General features: G+C 39.9%; 1 protein-coding gene across 2 annotated transcripts; it reads right to left on the reverse strand.

Annotated features, from left to right (window-relative positions):
• Positions 1-701: 701 nt before the first annotated feature.
• Positions 702-7,201, reverse strand: LOC132036097 (ACD11 homolog protein). Of its 2 annotated transcripts, XM_059426331.1 has the most exons (6): positions 6,780-7,201; positions 6,628-6,689; positions 6,446-6,486; positions 3,109-3,281; positions 2,053-2,198; positions 702-1,248 (listed from the first exon to the last, which is right to left on the reverse strand). In XM_059426331.1, the coding sequence occupies exons 1-6, from the start codon at positions 6,830-6,832 to the stop codon at positions 1,142-1,144; spliced, it is 582 nt and encodes a 193-aa protein (XP_059282314.1). In that variant the 5' UTR covers positions 6,833-7,201; the 3' UTR covers positions 702-1,141. The 2 variants fall into 2 exon arrangements, with proteins under 2 accessions (XP_059282314.1, XP_059282312.1); XM_059426329.1 differs by having other exon boundaries at positions 6,446-6,689; positions 6,780-7,182.
• Between the last annotated feature and the right edge of the window lie 10,269 nt (positions 7,202-17,470).

Below are 17,470 nucleotides of genomic sequence, written 5' to 3' on the forward strand. Positions count from 1 at the left end.
CAACTTGCACTCATCCCGGATTCCGGCCTGGTTGCTCTCAGCAGCGTGGTTTTGCTCTTTACTGCTAAGGTGGCAATTTAGTAAGTTGGTGCTCTAAGAAGCTGTGTGGCAGGTCGCTCGCTCTAGCAAAATCGAACCTAATATCGAGCTCTTGCCTTTGCTACTACCGAGATCATTTGGATCGAGCAATTTTTAAATGAGTTACACACTCCTCTCAGACAACCTCCGATTCTATTGTGCGACAACTTAAGTGCTAGCTTTATCTCCGCCAATCCCCGTATTCATCAACGATCGAAGCAAATCAAACTTGACTATCATTTTGTATGGGAGAAAGTAAATGATCATTCACTTGTTGTTCCCTTTGTTAGCTCTTAGAATCAAATAGCGGATATTTTTACGAAAGCTCTTGGTACAGCTTCATTCAATCTGTTAAGATCCATGCTCCTTGTTCAACCCTCACCATCAGCTTGCCGGGGCTATTAACTGAGAATCCCTCTCACACCAGCACCAAAAGTGCCGTGTAGATAGGTAGAAGATTTTCTAGTTAACTCTATCTTGTTCCTATTTTATCTCTTATCTTGAATAACTGATGTATTTTAAATTATTGTTATGATTTGCTGTACATATTTTAACATTATAGATTAGTGAGAATATAGGATTTGTATCAATCCTTTTACAGCAATCCATGTACAGAATGTATATATAAATAAACTCTTTCTAGCGGCAGAAAAGTTAACCGAGAGTCTGCAAATTTGACTCTTCTTCCATATTTAACCTTTACTTCTTTACAGGTAAGAATACTATTACTTGCTCTTTGTTACTTCCAAGTTCACTAAATCAAATCTGACGAATAGGACTCGATGTATTTTCTAAAACTACTTTTGGTACATATTTCCAACCTAAAACTAGATAAATTTCTTTGTACTAAACCATAAATTTAATTGGCAGCCATCAGTGTATTCACCTGCTCAACATACAGGCTAACTCCCACTCCCCTAAATATGGGGTACATGTATAGCAATCAAATGCCACTCTGTCAGAAGTAAGTTTTGGACGGACTTTTTTTGCTTCTGAATTTCCTCTTGTTGTCAAGACATATTATGGGCATTTCTTCCTGGTTCTTCCCAAGCGAAGGTGAAGATCACCAATCCAAGGTTATATTCCTTGAAATATAAAGTTTGTCAATGTATTCGATGATTGGAAGCGAAGCATCAATGTATCTTCTCATTTCTCTCTCAGCTGAATCATCTGCAACAAGTAATTTTTGCTTCTCATGAGAGGAACTCAAACATTATTAGGACATTTGTGAATGGATTCGTGCTGCCAAAACAAGTCGAATCGTTCTTCTTGCTAGTTCATTAACATTGTTCATATATCTGCAGCTACCATTTCAGCAAGGGTATAAATCCTAAGTTACAACGTAAACATCAGAACCAGATATGTCAGGTTGTCTTACTAATTCAATACTCAAACCAGACGGCCATCTGATCACAAATATTATTGAAATAGTTCTTGTGGTTGGATGTCAAGACAAACAAAATTGAAGTTATTCAATTCATAGAAAAGAATGTCAGGATAAAGATAGAAGTTATCCTGTTAATTGGCAGAAAGAAATTCATGGTGCGTGGATTCTAATGGTAGAAGACAAACCTGTCATGTAGACTAAGATTCAAATTGGAAACAACTAGCAAATCCCAAACCCCCAAATAGTAATGTAACATCTCTTGTGCTCTCACAACGATGGAATCTCCATGTTTGAGAAATCAGTTAAGAGTTGAATCTACAGAGTAATGAGCTACATATTTCTCTGACTAGTAAATTGTTCTCATGCTTGGCAATACAGGAATTATGTTGGTCATCAAAGTACCGTTTCCTAATTCATCAAAGTACCGTTTCCTAATCTTACACTCTCTTAACTGTTGAAACACTAGTATACTATATCCTAATTCGGAGTAACAGTAATACACCCGAATCTTTATTTTAATGGATAAAGCAACAACTTGAATGGCAGAATAACAAATTGTCTAATAATGTTACAGAAAGTAAACTTACCAGTCTCATTTAGCTTCATGAGAAGTTGGTCCCTTGTTGGAAGAGCACACATACCAGCAGAGACAGCAGTTCTCACAGCCCATGTATGATAAGGTGCACAAACTTTTGCATATGCCATTGAAGCTGCTTCTTTCAGGGAATCATCACTAAACAGAAAGTATAACCATTAGATCTAGAGCTAATTTAAAATAGTTAAAAGGAAAAGGGATATACAAGTGTCGGGATAAAATAAACATTTAGAGAGAAATTGTAACTATATCAGACTCAACATTCTGGAGATCAATGCACGCCTCTGATATTGATTAACAATGTTAAACATGGCCATTATTTACTTCTCAATTGACTAATATCATATTTTACTTCTTGCTCTATGTATAAAAATATGCGAGGATCATCATTTACTTCATTGTAAGCGGGTGGTATTTCCCCATACATCTGTTCTACTTCTAGAAAGCCAATATTAATTTACTCATGGAGTAAAAACCTAAAGATACCTGAAAACATTAGGAGAAGCATCTTGGGACTTCTCTTTCTGTTTTCTCTAATTCCTTCTAAACTAATCTCCTCATTCATATTTTAAAGCAAGTCTAGAAGGAAAGAGTTGGAAATTTTACTTGTATTTTCGATGATAGGATAGTCAGATAAGTTCAGGCGTCACATCCTCATCAACCAGTGAGTTCGTTTGATTCCAAAAAGAAACAAGCAGGTTCATTGTAAATTTTATATAAGCAAACGAAAATTGCTAATGCAGCATGAAGCTCTTTTATAGAAGTGTATTAGCTCTACCTGCATCCAGCTTGCTTTTATGCATAAGCAAATTGAATTTGCAACAAAGACAACGCCAGATCCATTCTTTTATTTTCTAGTAACAATTTTGAATGCATAAAAGTCTAAAAGTACATGAAATAACTGGGCATATTCTATGAAAAGATTAGAAAAAATTAGACAACACACATTTGGGTTGTGCCAAAATTTATGCAGTTTCAATTTGACAAAAGCTGGAGGAAATCACATTTACATAAAAAGAAGTTGCCATAAGAAGGGAGTAAACCGTACTAGGTTGAAAGAAAATTCTGAAACAAGGCTCTGATGAGGTCTAGACCCTGCCGAACTCTGCGTAAATTGCGTGAAAGGCTTCCTGGTGTTCTCACTGTATCATTTCTAACATCATAATCAAGGATACTGTTCAAACTTCCAAATATTTCTGATGCTTCTGCAAGATCACGTACCTAAAAGCGACATTCATGCTTAAACCAAAAGGTATGGCAGACATCAGAACCAAAAGAAAATTACATAGATTGCTAAATGATGGTAAACTACCAGAAGAAAACAAAATCTCATATCTGCATAATCTAGCTGAAGGCTTTTAAGACAACGACTTGTCGCGGAGCCTATCAACTTCTGTCACTACATTTGCTACAGCGAGCGAATATCAAAAGAGATCAGCTTCTTTACGACTACGTTTTTCAGTCCATCCTGAATAGTACTTAGAAGACTATGGTCACAATGCCATACCCAGTTGAGGGGCATGTTATCATACTTTTCTCTTGTGAGTATCTACCAGTCACATTTTAACTTCCAATCAGCTGAAAAATTATGCAATCTTTTTCAAATTCATTAAGAATTTATAGGCTTAGACAGATCCTAATTGTAAAGTAGTTGCTCATGTGGTCTTTATATCTCAAATGAGGCAAATTCATATGAGGTAGACAAAACGGTATGTAAACTTACTTCAACATGTTTTGCACAATGCTTTGACGGTCCTTTTGAAATATTTATCACAATTTTTTATTTTTTTTTTATTTAACTTCTTAGAAAATTAGCTAATCATCCACTAATTACTTCCTGAAAACTGAAGCGGATTAAGTTGACCTGTTAGAGTCGAGGCAGGAGCTGCATAGGATAAAGTTCAAACTAGGTAACGGATATCCCTTGCAGAATAGCCATGACATGCGACCATTGTTGGGTTTTAAGTGTAGATGAATGGGAAATGGAGAGAAGAAAACTGGAGGGAAAATGAAAATTTTGAATTGTTCGTTTATTGCTTTTTAGATGAGGCATTCTACCACATTGGTAGTGGAAAGGAAAGTTCATGTGCTTATATGTAGAAGCATTCCTTCTAGTTGCTACAGGGTTGAGAAGAAGGCAAGCCTTGTGCCGTCGTCGTCGTCGCTCGCTCGGCTTCGGCTTCAGATTTGGTCAATTGATTGACAATCTTTTTGGACCAAATTTATTTAATTAATTTTAATTATTTAATTATTAATTATTCATCCAATCCCTGACCTGGGTTCCTGATTAATAAAAATCCAGATTATCCGTTTCTGACCCGTGACCCGGTTTTCCTTTCCCGGATTTATTTAAATGTTCCTGCTCATCTGAAAGGATGCAACCTTTGAGTTGCACCTTTTCTGAACCAACACTTCCATGGCTATTTATGTCTTGTTGATCTTTAGATTTTTCCTTACGGAAATTCTGATCTTCTCTCTTCTTTTCTTGCACTAAAATTCTCGTGTGATATACTGCCGTCGAGTGAGTTTGCCGTCACCGGAGTTTGCTGTACCGCTAAGACGGTGAGTAAATTGTTCTATCCTGGGAGGATATATTCCACAACCTCGGGTACATTGAGGGGAATAATTTCCTTAAGGACACACTGTGTATTCAGTGGGCTCAATTTAATTCCCACATATATTTTGAGATATTGTTCTTCTGATATTTTTCCAGATTCTGTTTTTCATTTCTGAAATTTTTTACAGTCTGTTTAAGTATATTTCATATACAGGTTTATAACAACCATTTCAATGACTAGCACAAGAATTAGCAGATCTCCTATAATGTTCTTCTCAGATGCTTAATGATCCCCAAGAATAATTATACTCTTCATACCAAATAAAGCTTTACTTTTAGGTGTTAAAATCAATAAATCCAAGCCACAGGTTTTATTTGTAGCTCATGACCACTAATCTAGCTAAAACAACTTCTTCATATCAATTTTCTTTCGGGTCCCTACCAGTGGAAGAGGTGGAGTAATAACCCCGAGAACTAAGGTTTGAATCCAAACAGAGGCAACACTAGGTGAACTCTTCCGTCTAAGTCAGTGGACAGAGTAATCTGATATCTGTGCTGGTAGGAAGGTAGTACGTACCCAATGGATTAGTCAAAGTGCTTCATGCCAGAGGGTTCTTAACCATATTAATGTTTTAAAAGAGTACTAGAAAAATAAAGATACAAAAGCAATAAAGCCATCTTGGTATATTTTGCCTTCTTTTGCATAAACTACATTTGATGTAAAAAGTATTGTAGTCAAACCACATATGCGAGACACCAATTCTCATTATAATGTGATTTAAAAGCTAGGCCTTAAGCATTCATGGTGCTGTTTAGGAACAAATTCTTGGTAAATCAGCCCTTTGTGATACATCTAGAGTAGAAGAGATTAAAACATGAGCATACATCACCACTGAATAACAATCAAGGAGCCAAGCCAGGGGATACCATTTAGTTTTCAAACTTCGAAAGCTCCTCTATGTTCTTATTGATGTTTTAAGGGGAAAATGTAATAAACATCCTGGGAAACAGAAGATAGGCAAATCACTTAAATTGATTCTTAATGAGGTAACAGTTTATTCCTAGTTTAGCTAGATGGTAACCCCAATTTTCTAACACGTCTCAATAATACTTCTACACAATATTTGTTGAGTCCCATATCGGTGATTATGTGACTCTTTATATGGTCTTTGGCAGTACTCACCTCATGAGCTAAGTTTTTAGGTTTTTTTTTTTTCATAAGGGGGTGGGGAAGGGGATTAAAATGTGGGGAATCGAACCCTCACCAACAAGGTGAAAGTTCAGGTAGCCAATCAACTGAGCTACTAAGATCTCTATAGTTTTTATGGTTGAGTTAGGCCCAACATCCATTTTTTTAATCATGGTATCAGAGCTAGGTTCGTCTCAATTCATTGTTTACCCAATGTTGAGCCCCATCTTATATTGTTTACACTCCACATATCCAGTCTTGTTCGTGTGGGAGTCTCAAATTGGTGGAGATGGGATTATGCAACTCTTTATATGATCTAGGGCAATCCTCACCTCATGAGCTATAACTTTTGGAGTTGAATTATGCCCAAAATTCATCTCATGGTTTCAGAGTGAATTCACGTTTACCGGCTCTTGAGCCCCATCTTATATTGTTCATCTCCGTATATCCAGTCTTGGGCGTGCCGGGTGTTGAGTCTCAACTTGGTGGAGATGAGATTATGTAACTCTACAATCCTGTCTATTTAGGATCCTCCAAACCCACCCACCAATTTCCAACCAACTCTTTCTCTTATTTACTTTTTTTCTCAAAAACTGACAAATAATGGAAGAAAAATCAAAAGAATAGGTAGTAACTAACCTTGGAGACGTATTCAAGCTCTGCAAATTTAAAAGCGATTCCTAGGGAACCAAAGAGGACAGAAACAAGAGAACAAGCATCACAAAAAGGCTTCAACATAAGATCATGATAGCCATTTGACTTTAAACATGATGAAAGCTCCTCAAATGCCTCAGATATTGCAGATAAAGGTGTCCCTGTACCTGCATCCTCAAATCCATCATCTTCATCCATCGAATTTCTTCTAATCCTTGTCTTTGTCTCCCTTCACAAATCAACAACAACATGGCTTCATTTTCAAAACATAAGTTATATTCATTAAAAGAGAAAAAAAAATCAAGATTTTGAGCCATACTTTTCTCTGCAATGTTGCCTTCTTTTGAAAAGGGAGTAGAATTGGAGGGCCATTTTTTTCTTGGTTCTGCTAAGATTGCGGTTAGTCCTCTATAAGCAGCAATAACTATTTTTTTTTTGGTAATTAGCAATAACTATTTTGTCATTACATTAGTACTGCTTATAATTATACTAGTCCTACATAAATGCAAAAAAATCGCAAAGGTTTCCTATTCCACGAACGATGACGGAGTCGTCATTCAAACCTCAAAATCAGGCTTTTGAAAGGATGACAAGTCCGTTACGTTTACGTGGCCTGCATTGCTCTTTTGGTAACGTGTATACTCTAGGAAAAGCAAACGTGCCTATCCGTGAAGAGACGTCAAATTTGGGTCTCTACGGTCATTCAGTACTAGAGAAAACGACAAAAATTGTGCTTTGCGTAGGTATTTTAAAATGGAAGAAAGCTCAAATATGCCTTTACTATCATAAATGGTGATAGTTAGGCATAAATATGCTACCGTCGTGACATATTTGGTTTATTCGTGCCACGAATCACTAACAGAGCTCTATCGTCACCAAATTTTTTCATGTGGCATTATCTAACCCTTCTCTACTTACCAAATCCCTGTTGAAAAATCGAGGGAGGAGAAGCACTCTCAATCACTTAAATTCTCTCTTAAAGACAAGTGAAAAAACGATTCTTCTTTGTTCACCTCAACTTGACTTACAAATTTGATTATTCTCTTGAAGAAAAGTGGGAATATATTCTTCCACCAACTTAACTTAAATAAAAATGTTAAACTACATAGGTACTTATAGATTTTCGTCTAGCATGTACCTAATCTAGTACATGTACCTAATTTAATTCTAGATATCCTTTATCTTCCCTAGTTCATGAACAACTTTCATACTTTCTAGTTCATGAATAAAACAAAATAATACATGTATCATAATTAATTTTCTATACATGAACTAAGACAATTCATGTATCAAAAGACATCGCAATGCTCACCATACAAATAATGACGCCAAATTTTCAAGGCAAATACCACGGCAGCCAACTCTAAGTCATGAGTCGAATAGCTCTTCTCATGCTTCTTCAACTGACGCAGCCATAGCAAATACCTTACCGTTCGCATTAATACACAACCCAAACCAATTCTAGAAGCATCACAATACACCACATATCCACCGTACCTGAAGGTAAAGTCAAAATAGAGTCGAAGTCAACCTTGTCTTAAGCTCTTAGAAACTCTTTTCACAAGCTTCGGACCACTGAAACTTAGCAGTCTTCTGTGTTAATTTAGTCAATGGTGAGGCTATGGACGAAAAAACTTCCACAAAATTTCTGTAATAATTTGCCAAACCCAAGAAACTACGAATTTCCGTCGCACTAATCGTCTAGGCTAATCCTAACCGCCGAAATTTTCTCGAGGTCTACTAATGCCGTCACCCACCACGTGACCCAAGAAAAACACAGACTCAAGCCGAACTCACACTTAGAGAATTTTGCATAAAGCTCGTTCTCCTCAAGTGTTGTCAAAGTTATCCTCAAATGATTAGCATGATCCTCACGATTCTTAGAGTGCACCAAGATGTCGTCAATAAACATAATAATGAAGCGGTCTTGATATGGTTTAAACACCCGGTTCATCAAATCCATGAACGCAGCAGGCGCATTAGTCAACCCAAAGGACATCACTAGAAACTCAAAGTGCCCATAACGAGTACGGAAAGCAGTTTTCGGGATATCCTTTTCCTTTATCTTCAATTGGTGATACCCCGACCTCGCATCAATCTTTGAAAAGAACTTAGCACCTCGGGTTGGTCAAATAGATCATCTATCCTAGGCAAAGGATATTTATTCTTAATGGTCACATTATTAAGCCGATGTAATCAACACACATCCTAAGGGAACCATCTTTCTTTCTAACAAACAAGACGGAGCACCCACGAGAGGAACTTGGTCTGATGAAACGTTTATCCAACAAGTCCTTCTAACCGATCCTTTAACTCCCTTAGTTCTCCATTGTTGGAGCCATACGATAAGGTGGAATAGAAATAGGTTGGGTCTCGGAATAACATCAATCCCAAAATCAATAACCCCATCGGGAGGATACTAGGAGATCTTCGGAAACACTTTGGGATAATCACTAACTAAGGGAACGATGCAAATTGTGTGTACTATGGCTTTTGTATCATTAATAGCAACCAAATGTTAAATACACCCCTTAGTAATCATCTTATGAGCCTTAAGATAGGAAATAAATCTACCTCTTGGCTTAGCAATTTCACCCTCCCACACAATAACAGGCTCTTGGGGGAAGGCGAAGCGAACTAACTTATGGCGACAATCCATAATAGCATAACACACCGACAACCAGTCCATTCCCATAATTACATCAAAATCTACCATCTCAAGTTCATACAAATCAGCCATGGTCTCACGACCTTTAATCACAACAACACAATTTCTATACACTCTAGAAGCAATAATAGGAACACCCGAAGCGCGTATGTGACGAAAGAGGGTTCCAACAATGGTTCGGGTTTCAAACCCATATCAAGAGCAAAATAAGAGTCACATAGGATAAATTTGAACCCGATCAATCGACCGAGTAAGCATCATGAGAGAACGCATGGTAAGGATACCGTAACCACAAATAAGCCTCAATGCTTTCCCTACGAGTCAAAATTTTCCATAAAGTCGAGTCATTCTTCCACCAAAAGTATTAACAACTTCCTTTCCCTTGCCGTTGTTACGAGCATTCTGATTATTATTGTTAGCATTACCAGCAGGCGAATTTCTAGCAAATGCAGAAGTAGGCGAATCATTCTTTTGGTTATTCGTAGCAGCCATCTCATGCGGCCACTTTCTACATTCCTTCTTGATATGGCCTCTAATCCCACAATGATGACAGATACGCCCTTCCTACACTGGCGGACGACTACTTCCCTGCGAAAACTTACTATTATTATTTTTCTGGCCTTGCCTACCAGAAGGCACACTAGCATGGGAATAGGCGCCAGACTGAGCAAAAAGTGTAATCACCCTTTACTTCGCCTCCTTATAATTATTACCACTGAAACCACCCGCCGATCAAGTTTTCTTGTTCTGATCTCGATCCACCCTCTCTTCATTTTTCCAACTCTTTTGTTGTTAAAGAACCCCACTCGTAGAAAGTGCAAGTAGGGAGACATAGCAATAAGAGTTAATACGGAGACTTGATACGTGATACCAAGCCTTTCACAAAACGAGTCAACTTATGCTTTTTAGTCTAATCATGTATAAAGCATACTTGGATGACAGTGTGAACTCTAAACTATACTCACGAACTGGCTTGTTACCCTGCTCTAGCTTTTCCAACTTCGTAGCCATAGCAATTCTTTCCTTATTAGACAAGAACCTTTCCATGAACGCCCTTCAAATTCAGCCCACGCTGGAGCTAAAGCAGCGTCACCCCTCTCAGATTCCGACATCTCAAACTATACGTGAGCAACATCCTTCAACTGATACGAAGTGAACCTCACAGCTTTGGAGTCCTGGGTATCCATTGTCCTCAATGCCTTGAAGGTCTCATCTAAAAACCGCTGGGGGTCATCCACCTCTCGTGACCCAAAGAACTCTGGTGACTTTAAGTCTAGGAATTGCTTAAGTCTGCCTCCACCATAAGGTCCCACACCTCTACGCTGCTGCTGAGCCGCAACCAAAGCAGTCAACATCTGAATAGCCGTTTGCATAGTACAAATCTCAGGCATACTCGCAACAGGAATAGCAGGAGCAGGCGGTGCTGGAGGTGGTGCTTGATTTCCAGCATCATTTCCATTACCAGCATTCGCGCCCCCAAGATTTCGGTTAGCTCTCACGGGTTGTGCTCGGTTACCATTTTTGGATCGCGTCAGAGCCATTTCTGTAATAGGCACGAATTAACGAACGCATTAGAATGATCCTAAAAGGATTTTGAGCTCTACAGCACTATCTAGAATCTAGACGAATAAGAAACACCTATAAATGTCCTGGGAGTTTCTCGGTCGTGTGTGATCGGCCGCATAAGGAAAACTCCACTAGACACAAACCTACGTACACCGACAATAATCCTAGGACGCATTTAAACCTAGGGTCTGATACCAAGCTTCTCACGCCCCAAAATTCACCCTAGACGTGACCGGCATCCGACGTCATGAACAACATCGGAAGAACCTAAATGACACAATAATAACACTTGAACCCGCCAGGTTCAATATTCGCCTCCAACAGTTTATAAAATAAATGTAACAAATCATGAATATATGAATTAAATTAGCGGAAGTCTTTATAATTTAAATAATTCAACCAAAACATGATAGAATGCCCGAAAGAGTTAAACAACAACTCTTCTTCTACCCACATTCGAATGTATACTAAGAAGTCCTTCCTAAGAATAAGAACCTCGAATAAATGTCAACAACGGTATGCCCGACAAGCTAATTCAACCAAAACATTAGTGTGCCCGTTAGGGTAACAAAAACTCGAAAACTAATATAAATAAATGGAATTAAATAAATAGGGTGTCCCACGAATGAATGTGTGTGCTCACCAAATCAGCAGCAACCGCAAGTCCTTCCTAAACACCCGGAGTATGAAGAACCTGCTCTTCACCATTACCTAACATACCATAAAAAACAACAATAGTATGCCTGAGTACTTCGTACTCAGTGAGTGCCTCGGGGACAACAAGTAATATGAAAATAAAGTACAATAATACATAAAGAAATCAGTCCTAAAAATCATGTAAAACCAATGTAAGAACAGTTATTCAGTTTGTGTATCTCAATAAGAATTATTAAAACCGATTATAAGGCCTCTTGTCAAGGTACAACTTCAAATATGACTTTCAATTGATCATAATTAACAACAACAATTCCATGAGAAAATAAGAATATCACACATGCCAATACAGGCCCAAGAATCAAGCACATCGAAGGGGTGACTTTAGAGGTTCTCTTGTTACAGCGCACCATACCGGAATATGAAATTCAACGGTGGCTATCCTTCCTTTCGAATAGCTAGGCATAATCACACCCCAAGTAGCGAACCCGGAAGTGGCCACTCTTCCTCCCAAATGGCTAGGCATTATCACAGTAGGATCCATAGTGGCTACCCTTCCTCCCGAGTAGCTAGGCCAAACACAACAACAAAGTTCATAGCAAGAAGTGATTCACATTTTGTCTCAAAGTAGTCACACCATCAAATAGCATTAAAGTTCATTATGCCATTACGAAAACCATAATTTCATAGATAATCTTGAAAACGTTTCCACTTCTTTAAATAAAATTCCTTTGTCTTAGTTTCTTTGTAAAGTCATCAATACCAATAATTAACCATTATCACTGATCATCTCTTATAGAAGAAAACAATTATGATTTCATATACGTATATAGAGGATAATACAATCAAGGTTTAATGTGGAATTGTCCCCTCACGCACACCAACCACAAGCAAAGACATGAATTAGGGTTTTGCATGAGAAGTTCACCTTTTTATTCAATAAAGAAACTTTGAGAAGAAAACATATATCCGTGATAAGGTTTTTAAAAGAGAGACATACCTTAGTGTGTTAAACAAAGTTTAACAATTCACTTTTCTAGTGAAGAACACCCAAACCCTAGCTTGAATCACTTTAGGAAGAATTATGTCGCAAACCCTATGAGAATCATGTTAAGAATCATGGGTTTGATCTTAGGATTGATAATCAATGATTAAGATGTTCTTACCTTAGTGTTGGAGCCCTAGAGATATATTTTCATCCTTAAGGTTTTTGAGAGTGAAAGGAATGAAAGAAAAACTAAAATTTTGCAACTTATATAATTTCATCCCGTCAGGCATAATCGACGGTACAAATGACGGAGCGTCGAACAGATCGATGGAGCGTCGAACAGATCGATGAAGCACCGATCTGCTCCATTGAATGGTCTTTATGCTAGGTCAATTCGATCGGTACAAATCGAATGGAGCGTCGATTCAAGCCCGTCAAATCATGAAATTTTCAGTGAGCAACTTTCTCTTCCTTACTTTCTACGGTGCAAAGGACGGAGCTTCGATCAGATCGACAGTACAAAAGACGACCGTCAAACCTCCTTTTCGTGAAACTGCAGTGAATTTTCATTTTGACCATCTCCTCTTGGGTCTTTAGCCTAAAGGCATGCACGTAACCCAACATATAAGGTTCCAAAGGACTCATACAATGCTTTCACACTCTATACGGATTTATGGGATGTTACATGTTGTGCCTACTTGCTTATCCTATAAATTGTTTAATCGTTCGGACAGGATATTGGGTTAGTGGCCCCACCTAGGTTTTGTTATACCTCGTAGTTTTGTACGATAAGATTCGTTAGGTGTTAGCTGTGTAATTGTAGCTACTGGAGTACCTTCTAGGATATATGAGATTATATGTTCCTACCTTATGATTATGAGGGTTTAAGTTCATATAATAAATAAGCTAGGGAAGGATTGGAGGGCAAGTGGATTAAGAAAATTAAGTTTGTTGGACTTTGGAGAAAATATGAGGGGCAATTTTGGTCCAACTTGGAGAAAGAATATCTTTTAGTATATGAGGAGTTTTAGAGCAAAGCAAAAGCCTAAATTGAAGTTCATGAAGTCTAGTTTTCAACACAACAAACCGCTCATCGATATTACATTGGAGTAGAGAGTTGTAGACATTACAAGTTAGGCAACTAGAGCAGGGATTAACCCTTTGAGAACGTGACCAAAGGGCCGCGAACGCGAAGAAGAGGACTGAATAACCCTTCACGAATGTGACCCAGGGCCGCAAACGCGAAAGGGAAAATTTTAAGTCGGTTTCCACCGACTTCCACACCCTATATAAGGGCCAAGACCCTCATTTTTGCCCCAAATTATTTCCCAAAAAGCTCAGAACATATATAGGGGTATTTGTGTCATAAAAAGTGAGGATTTTGAGATATTTCAAGTGATGAAGTATTAATTGAGGTCCGGGTGATGTGTAGTCACGATTATAGTTTTGTCTTGCGACGGAGTTGGTTCAGATTCAACACAAATATTGAAGGTCTTGCTATTCTAGTACGTATAAGGTATGAATCTCTCTTTATTAACGAGGATTTAGGAATATTTACGAGAATAAGAGTTATAGTTATTGTATTAGTGTTGTTGGCTTATGGATTGAGGTTTGAAGAAAATTTTTGATGAAATTGTACATATTTATCTTAGAGAATCTTGATGATATTGTTGTTGATGTGGTTGGTATTGTTTGGGAGTTGTTTTGGTATTTGGAGGAAGTAGATAATATAGGAAAAATGGTGCCCGAATTTCGGCAGATTCTAAAAGAATTTAAATTGAAGGCTTAAGACAAGCGTATGATGATGAGTCCAATAATAGTATGAATGATTTTATATGTAGATTTAGAGACTATGACTAATCGTACATAGATTGCGAGACAGGAAGTAGGTTGGAAAGTCGGGAAGTAAGCTTCAGGTATGTTAAGGCTGTTCCTTCTTTTCTTGGCATGATTCCATATATGGTAGGAGCGTAAAGAACCTTATGACTAGAGATTTGTCAAAGTAGAGCTTGTCATATTATGGTATAGTTTCTGAGTGCTATGTTGTTCTTTCTGAGGGGCCATATCCCCTCCCCATATCCTTGAGTTTATAGAGAGACAGAAGAGACATGTTACAGTATCAGTGTTTTCAGCATATGCATGATATATTGCATGATATACATATATGTTTTTCTTTAGCTCCGGCCAGGCCACTGGCCGTTGAGACATTTTTATTTTGCGTGGCCTACGGGTCAGTGAGACAGATATGCCTGGCCTACGGGTCAGTGAGACATATTGCCTGGCTACTTGGCCAGTGAAACATATTGCCTGGCTACCTGGCCTCCGGATTGTATTGTTTCAGTTCGATTTCAGCTATCATTGCCTTACATACTCAGTACATTATTTCGTACTAACGTCCCTTTTGTCCGGGCGCCGCATTTATAAGCTTGCGGGTACGGATACGGCGTATCGAGAGACCCTCCCAGTAGGCAGGATCTAACATCGGTGATTGGTGAGCTCCCTCTCTCGTTCGCAGTTTTCGTGTCCTTTCGAGTCTTTTCTTTTTTTGATTCCAGTTAACATAGTCGGTCACACATCTCCCTAGAGGCTTGTAGACGAGTACTGCATATAGTGTGTCTGTGTGATAGCCTTGTCGGTTTACGTATGTCTGTTGGATATTGTTGGTTTTGTACGATCATAGCAGCCCCGTCGGCTTGCTCAGTTGTGTATATATATATTTTGGGTGTGTATGCCCAGTTCAGATGACATAGTCAGTATTTATATATGTGTATCCGGACCGCGGCCCGCCACCATTGTGTGTTATTTGTGTGCGAGAGGCACTAGGTTTAAGTCGGGGGTTACTCCCCAAAGTTTTAGATTTAGGGTGGTTCACTCGGGCCTAGTTTGGCATCGAGTGCCGGTCACGCCACTCTAGATTTAGGGCGTGAAAAACTTGGTATCGAGCAGTGTCTGCTTGATCTCAAGCCGTGTTTGGAGAGCCTTGTTTATAGATGTTTTGTACACCACATCATATAAACGAGCACAGGCATTTAGGAATCAAGGTTACCTTCTTCCAAATCTAAATCGTGTTTGTAGAGCCAAGTCATAGGAGATTTGAGTTAAACTTACTTTTAAATGTATTTGTGCACAAATATGTTTATGTGTGAGGAAGATCGTAGCTAACCGGAGAGGTGATACGCGTAGGCGGTGCAGGGGGAGCGCAGGCACACCGATGGCTGAGGCCCGGCCTGAGGGCCAGGGTGAGACCCTATCCCAGCCATCATCGACAACTCCACCGCTCGAGGAGCTCCCGAGGGAGTGCGCACCTCCAAGCACCCCTCCGTGCCGACGTACCAGGATCTTAGAAGGCCAAGATAATTATTGACCTGCATCGTGATGACACAGAGACAGCTCGAGAGCACTGGTCGGAGCGGGATCGCCGATGGGTCCCACGAGTGAGGTTTGTGAGTTTTTAGCACTTAACCTTCCAGAGCACTCAGGGGTTAAGTGGGACGAGGATCCACAGAACTTCGTCGATAAGCTTCAGCGTATTTTCAGGGTCATGCATGCTACCGAGACCGAGATAGAAGCGTTAGCGGCTTTCAAGCTTCATGATATAGCGGTCTTATGGTATGAGAGGTGGGAGCATGCCAGAGGTCCTAAGGCACCTCCCGCGCGTTGGTCTGAGTTTTCAGAGGCTTTTCTTGATCATTATTTATCGTTGGAGATACGAGAGGCAAGGGTAGATCAGTTCTTCGGCTCCGGAAGGTAGCTCCGGCCGTCATTATTGCCTCCGATTTGATTCCTTGGCCAGATATGCTCCATCCTTTTTTGATTCATCGAAGACCAGGATTCACACTTTCATAGCGGGTTTGCACCCCGACTATGTCGAGGCTTGTACCACTACGGTGGTGTGTGATAATATGGACCTTGCTCGTATCCAGGCATTCGCACAAAACTGCGAGGATCGTAGATGTCAACGGCGGGTGGCTGAGAGCATGAAAAGGGAATATCATAAGAGAGTTAGGAATACCAGTCAGCAAGGTGAGAGTAGGGGAGTTTCAAACCCCGCACTGTGGCAAGGCCATTTGTGTGCTACCATCGCCCCCGCCCCCAGGATACATGCATTCTCAGGGTATTATATTCCATCGTGACAGGTGAGAGCTCCCGCATGTCCGGTCACTGCCAGCAGGATCCAGGCAAAGCAGATCACTACCACAACAATAGGTGGTAATCGGGCAGAAAAGACGGGCGATGTCAGATGGGATCGAGAGCTTGTTATACTGCGGGTACCAGATCATTTGTCGAAACGGCCCACGTGGGAACTCATCGGATGCGATGCTACGTGTCTATAGCAAGGGTCATCGCATCCGTGCGTCCTTCCGGGGACGGGTCTCGCTTGCCAGGAGGCAGGTAGGAGGCGAGCCTGCATCGCGTGCCGTAACCGCATCTATGCTTAGGTGTCGTCGGACTTGAGTTCGCCGACGTTGTGACAGACGTGGCACCGTTCATATAAAGTTTCTGCATTGATAAATTCGGGGTCCAATTTATCCTATGTCACTCTACTTATTGCAGGAAAATTCGGCATAGCGCCAAAATCGTTGAATGAGCCATTTTCTGTGTCCGCACTTGTTGGTGAACCTGTTATTGCTAGAAAGATTTATCGTGGGTGTTCTGTAGTTGTTTGTGGTCGTCGAATTACAAAGTGCATCTTATAGAGTTTCAGATGGTTAACTTTGACGTCATTATGGGGTGGACGGATCGGGTTAGCTTCCTTATACTAATGCGGGGTGTCGGGACGAAGATCGGCCACGTTCCACTTCCCGGGAACTAGTTTTGGAATGGAAGGGCAATACGCCTTCACCGAAAGGTAGATTCATTTCCTACCTCAAGGCGAAGAAGATGATTTCGAAGGGATGTATCTATCATATAGTTCGAGTCCAAGATACCGAATCAAAACCTCCAACCCTTCCACCCATTCCCCGTAGCACGAGGTCCCAAATGTGAGCTCTCCAAAGTCTCCCGCGAGTGAGAAATCGACTTCTCGCTATAGATGTACTACTGTGTACTCGCCGATATCCATCCCTCCTTATGGATGGCCCCGCCGAGTAAGGAGTCAAGAAACCGAGGATCTATGAAAGGTTTACGACCTTAG

This window comes from Lycium ferocissimum, chromosome 11 (assembly GCF_029784015.1).
Source record: "Lycium ferocissimum isolate CSIRO_LF1 chromosome 11, AGI_CSIRO_Lferr_CH_V1, whole genome shotgun sequence".
NCBI classification, from domain to species: domain Eukaryota; kingdom Viridiplantae; phylum Streptophyta; class Magnoliopsida; order Solanales; family Solanaceae; genus Lycium; species Lycium ferocissimum.

Coding starts and splice junctions, on each gene's coding strand:
- LOC132036097 (XM_059426329.1), bottom strand. CDS start 6,832: ATGGCCCTCCAATTCTACTCCCTTTTCAAAAGAAGGCAACATTGCAGA. Junction 2,199..3,108: donor CAGAATTTTCTTTCAACCTA/GTACGGTTTACT, acceptor CTTTCTGTTTAG/TGATGATTCCCTGAAAGAAG. Junction 1,249..2,052: donor CATGAAGCTAAATGAGACTG/GTAAGTTTACTT, acceptor TACTTGTTGCAG/ATGATTCAGCTGAGAGAGAA.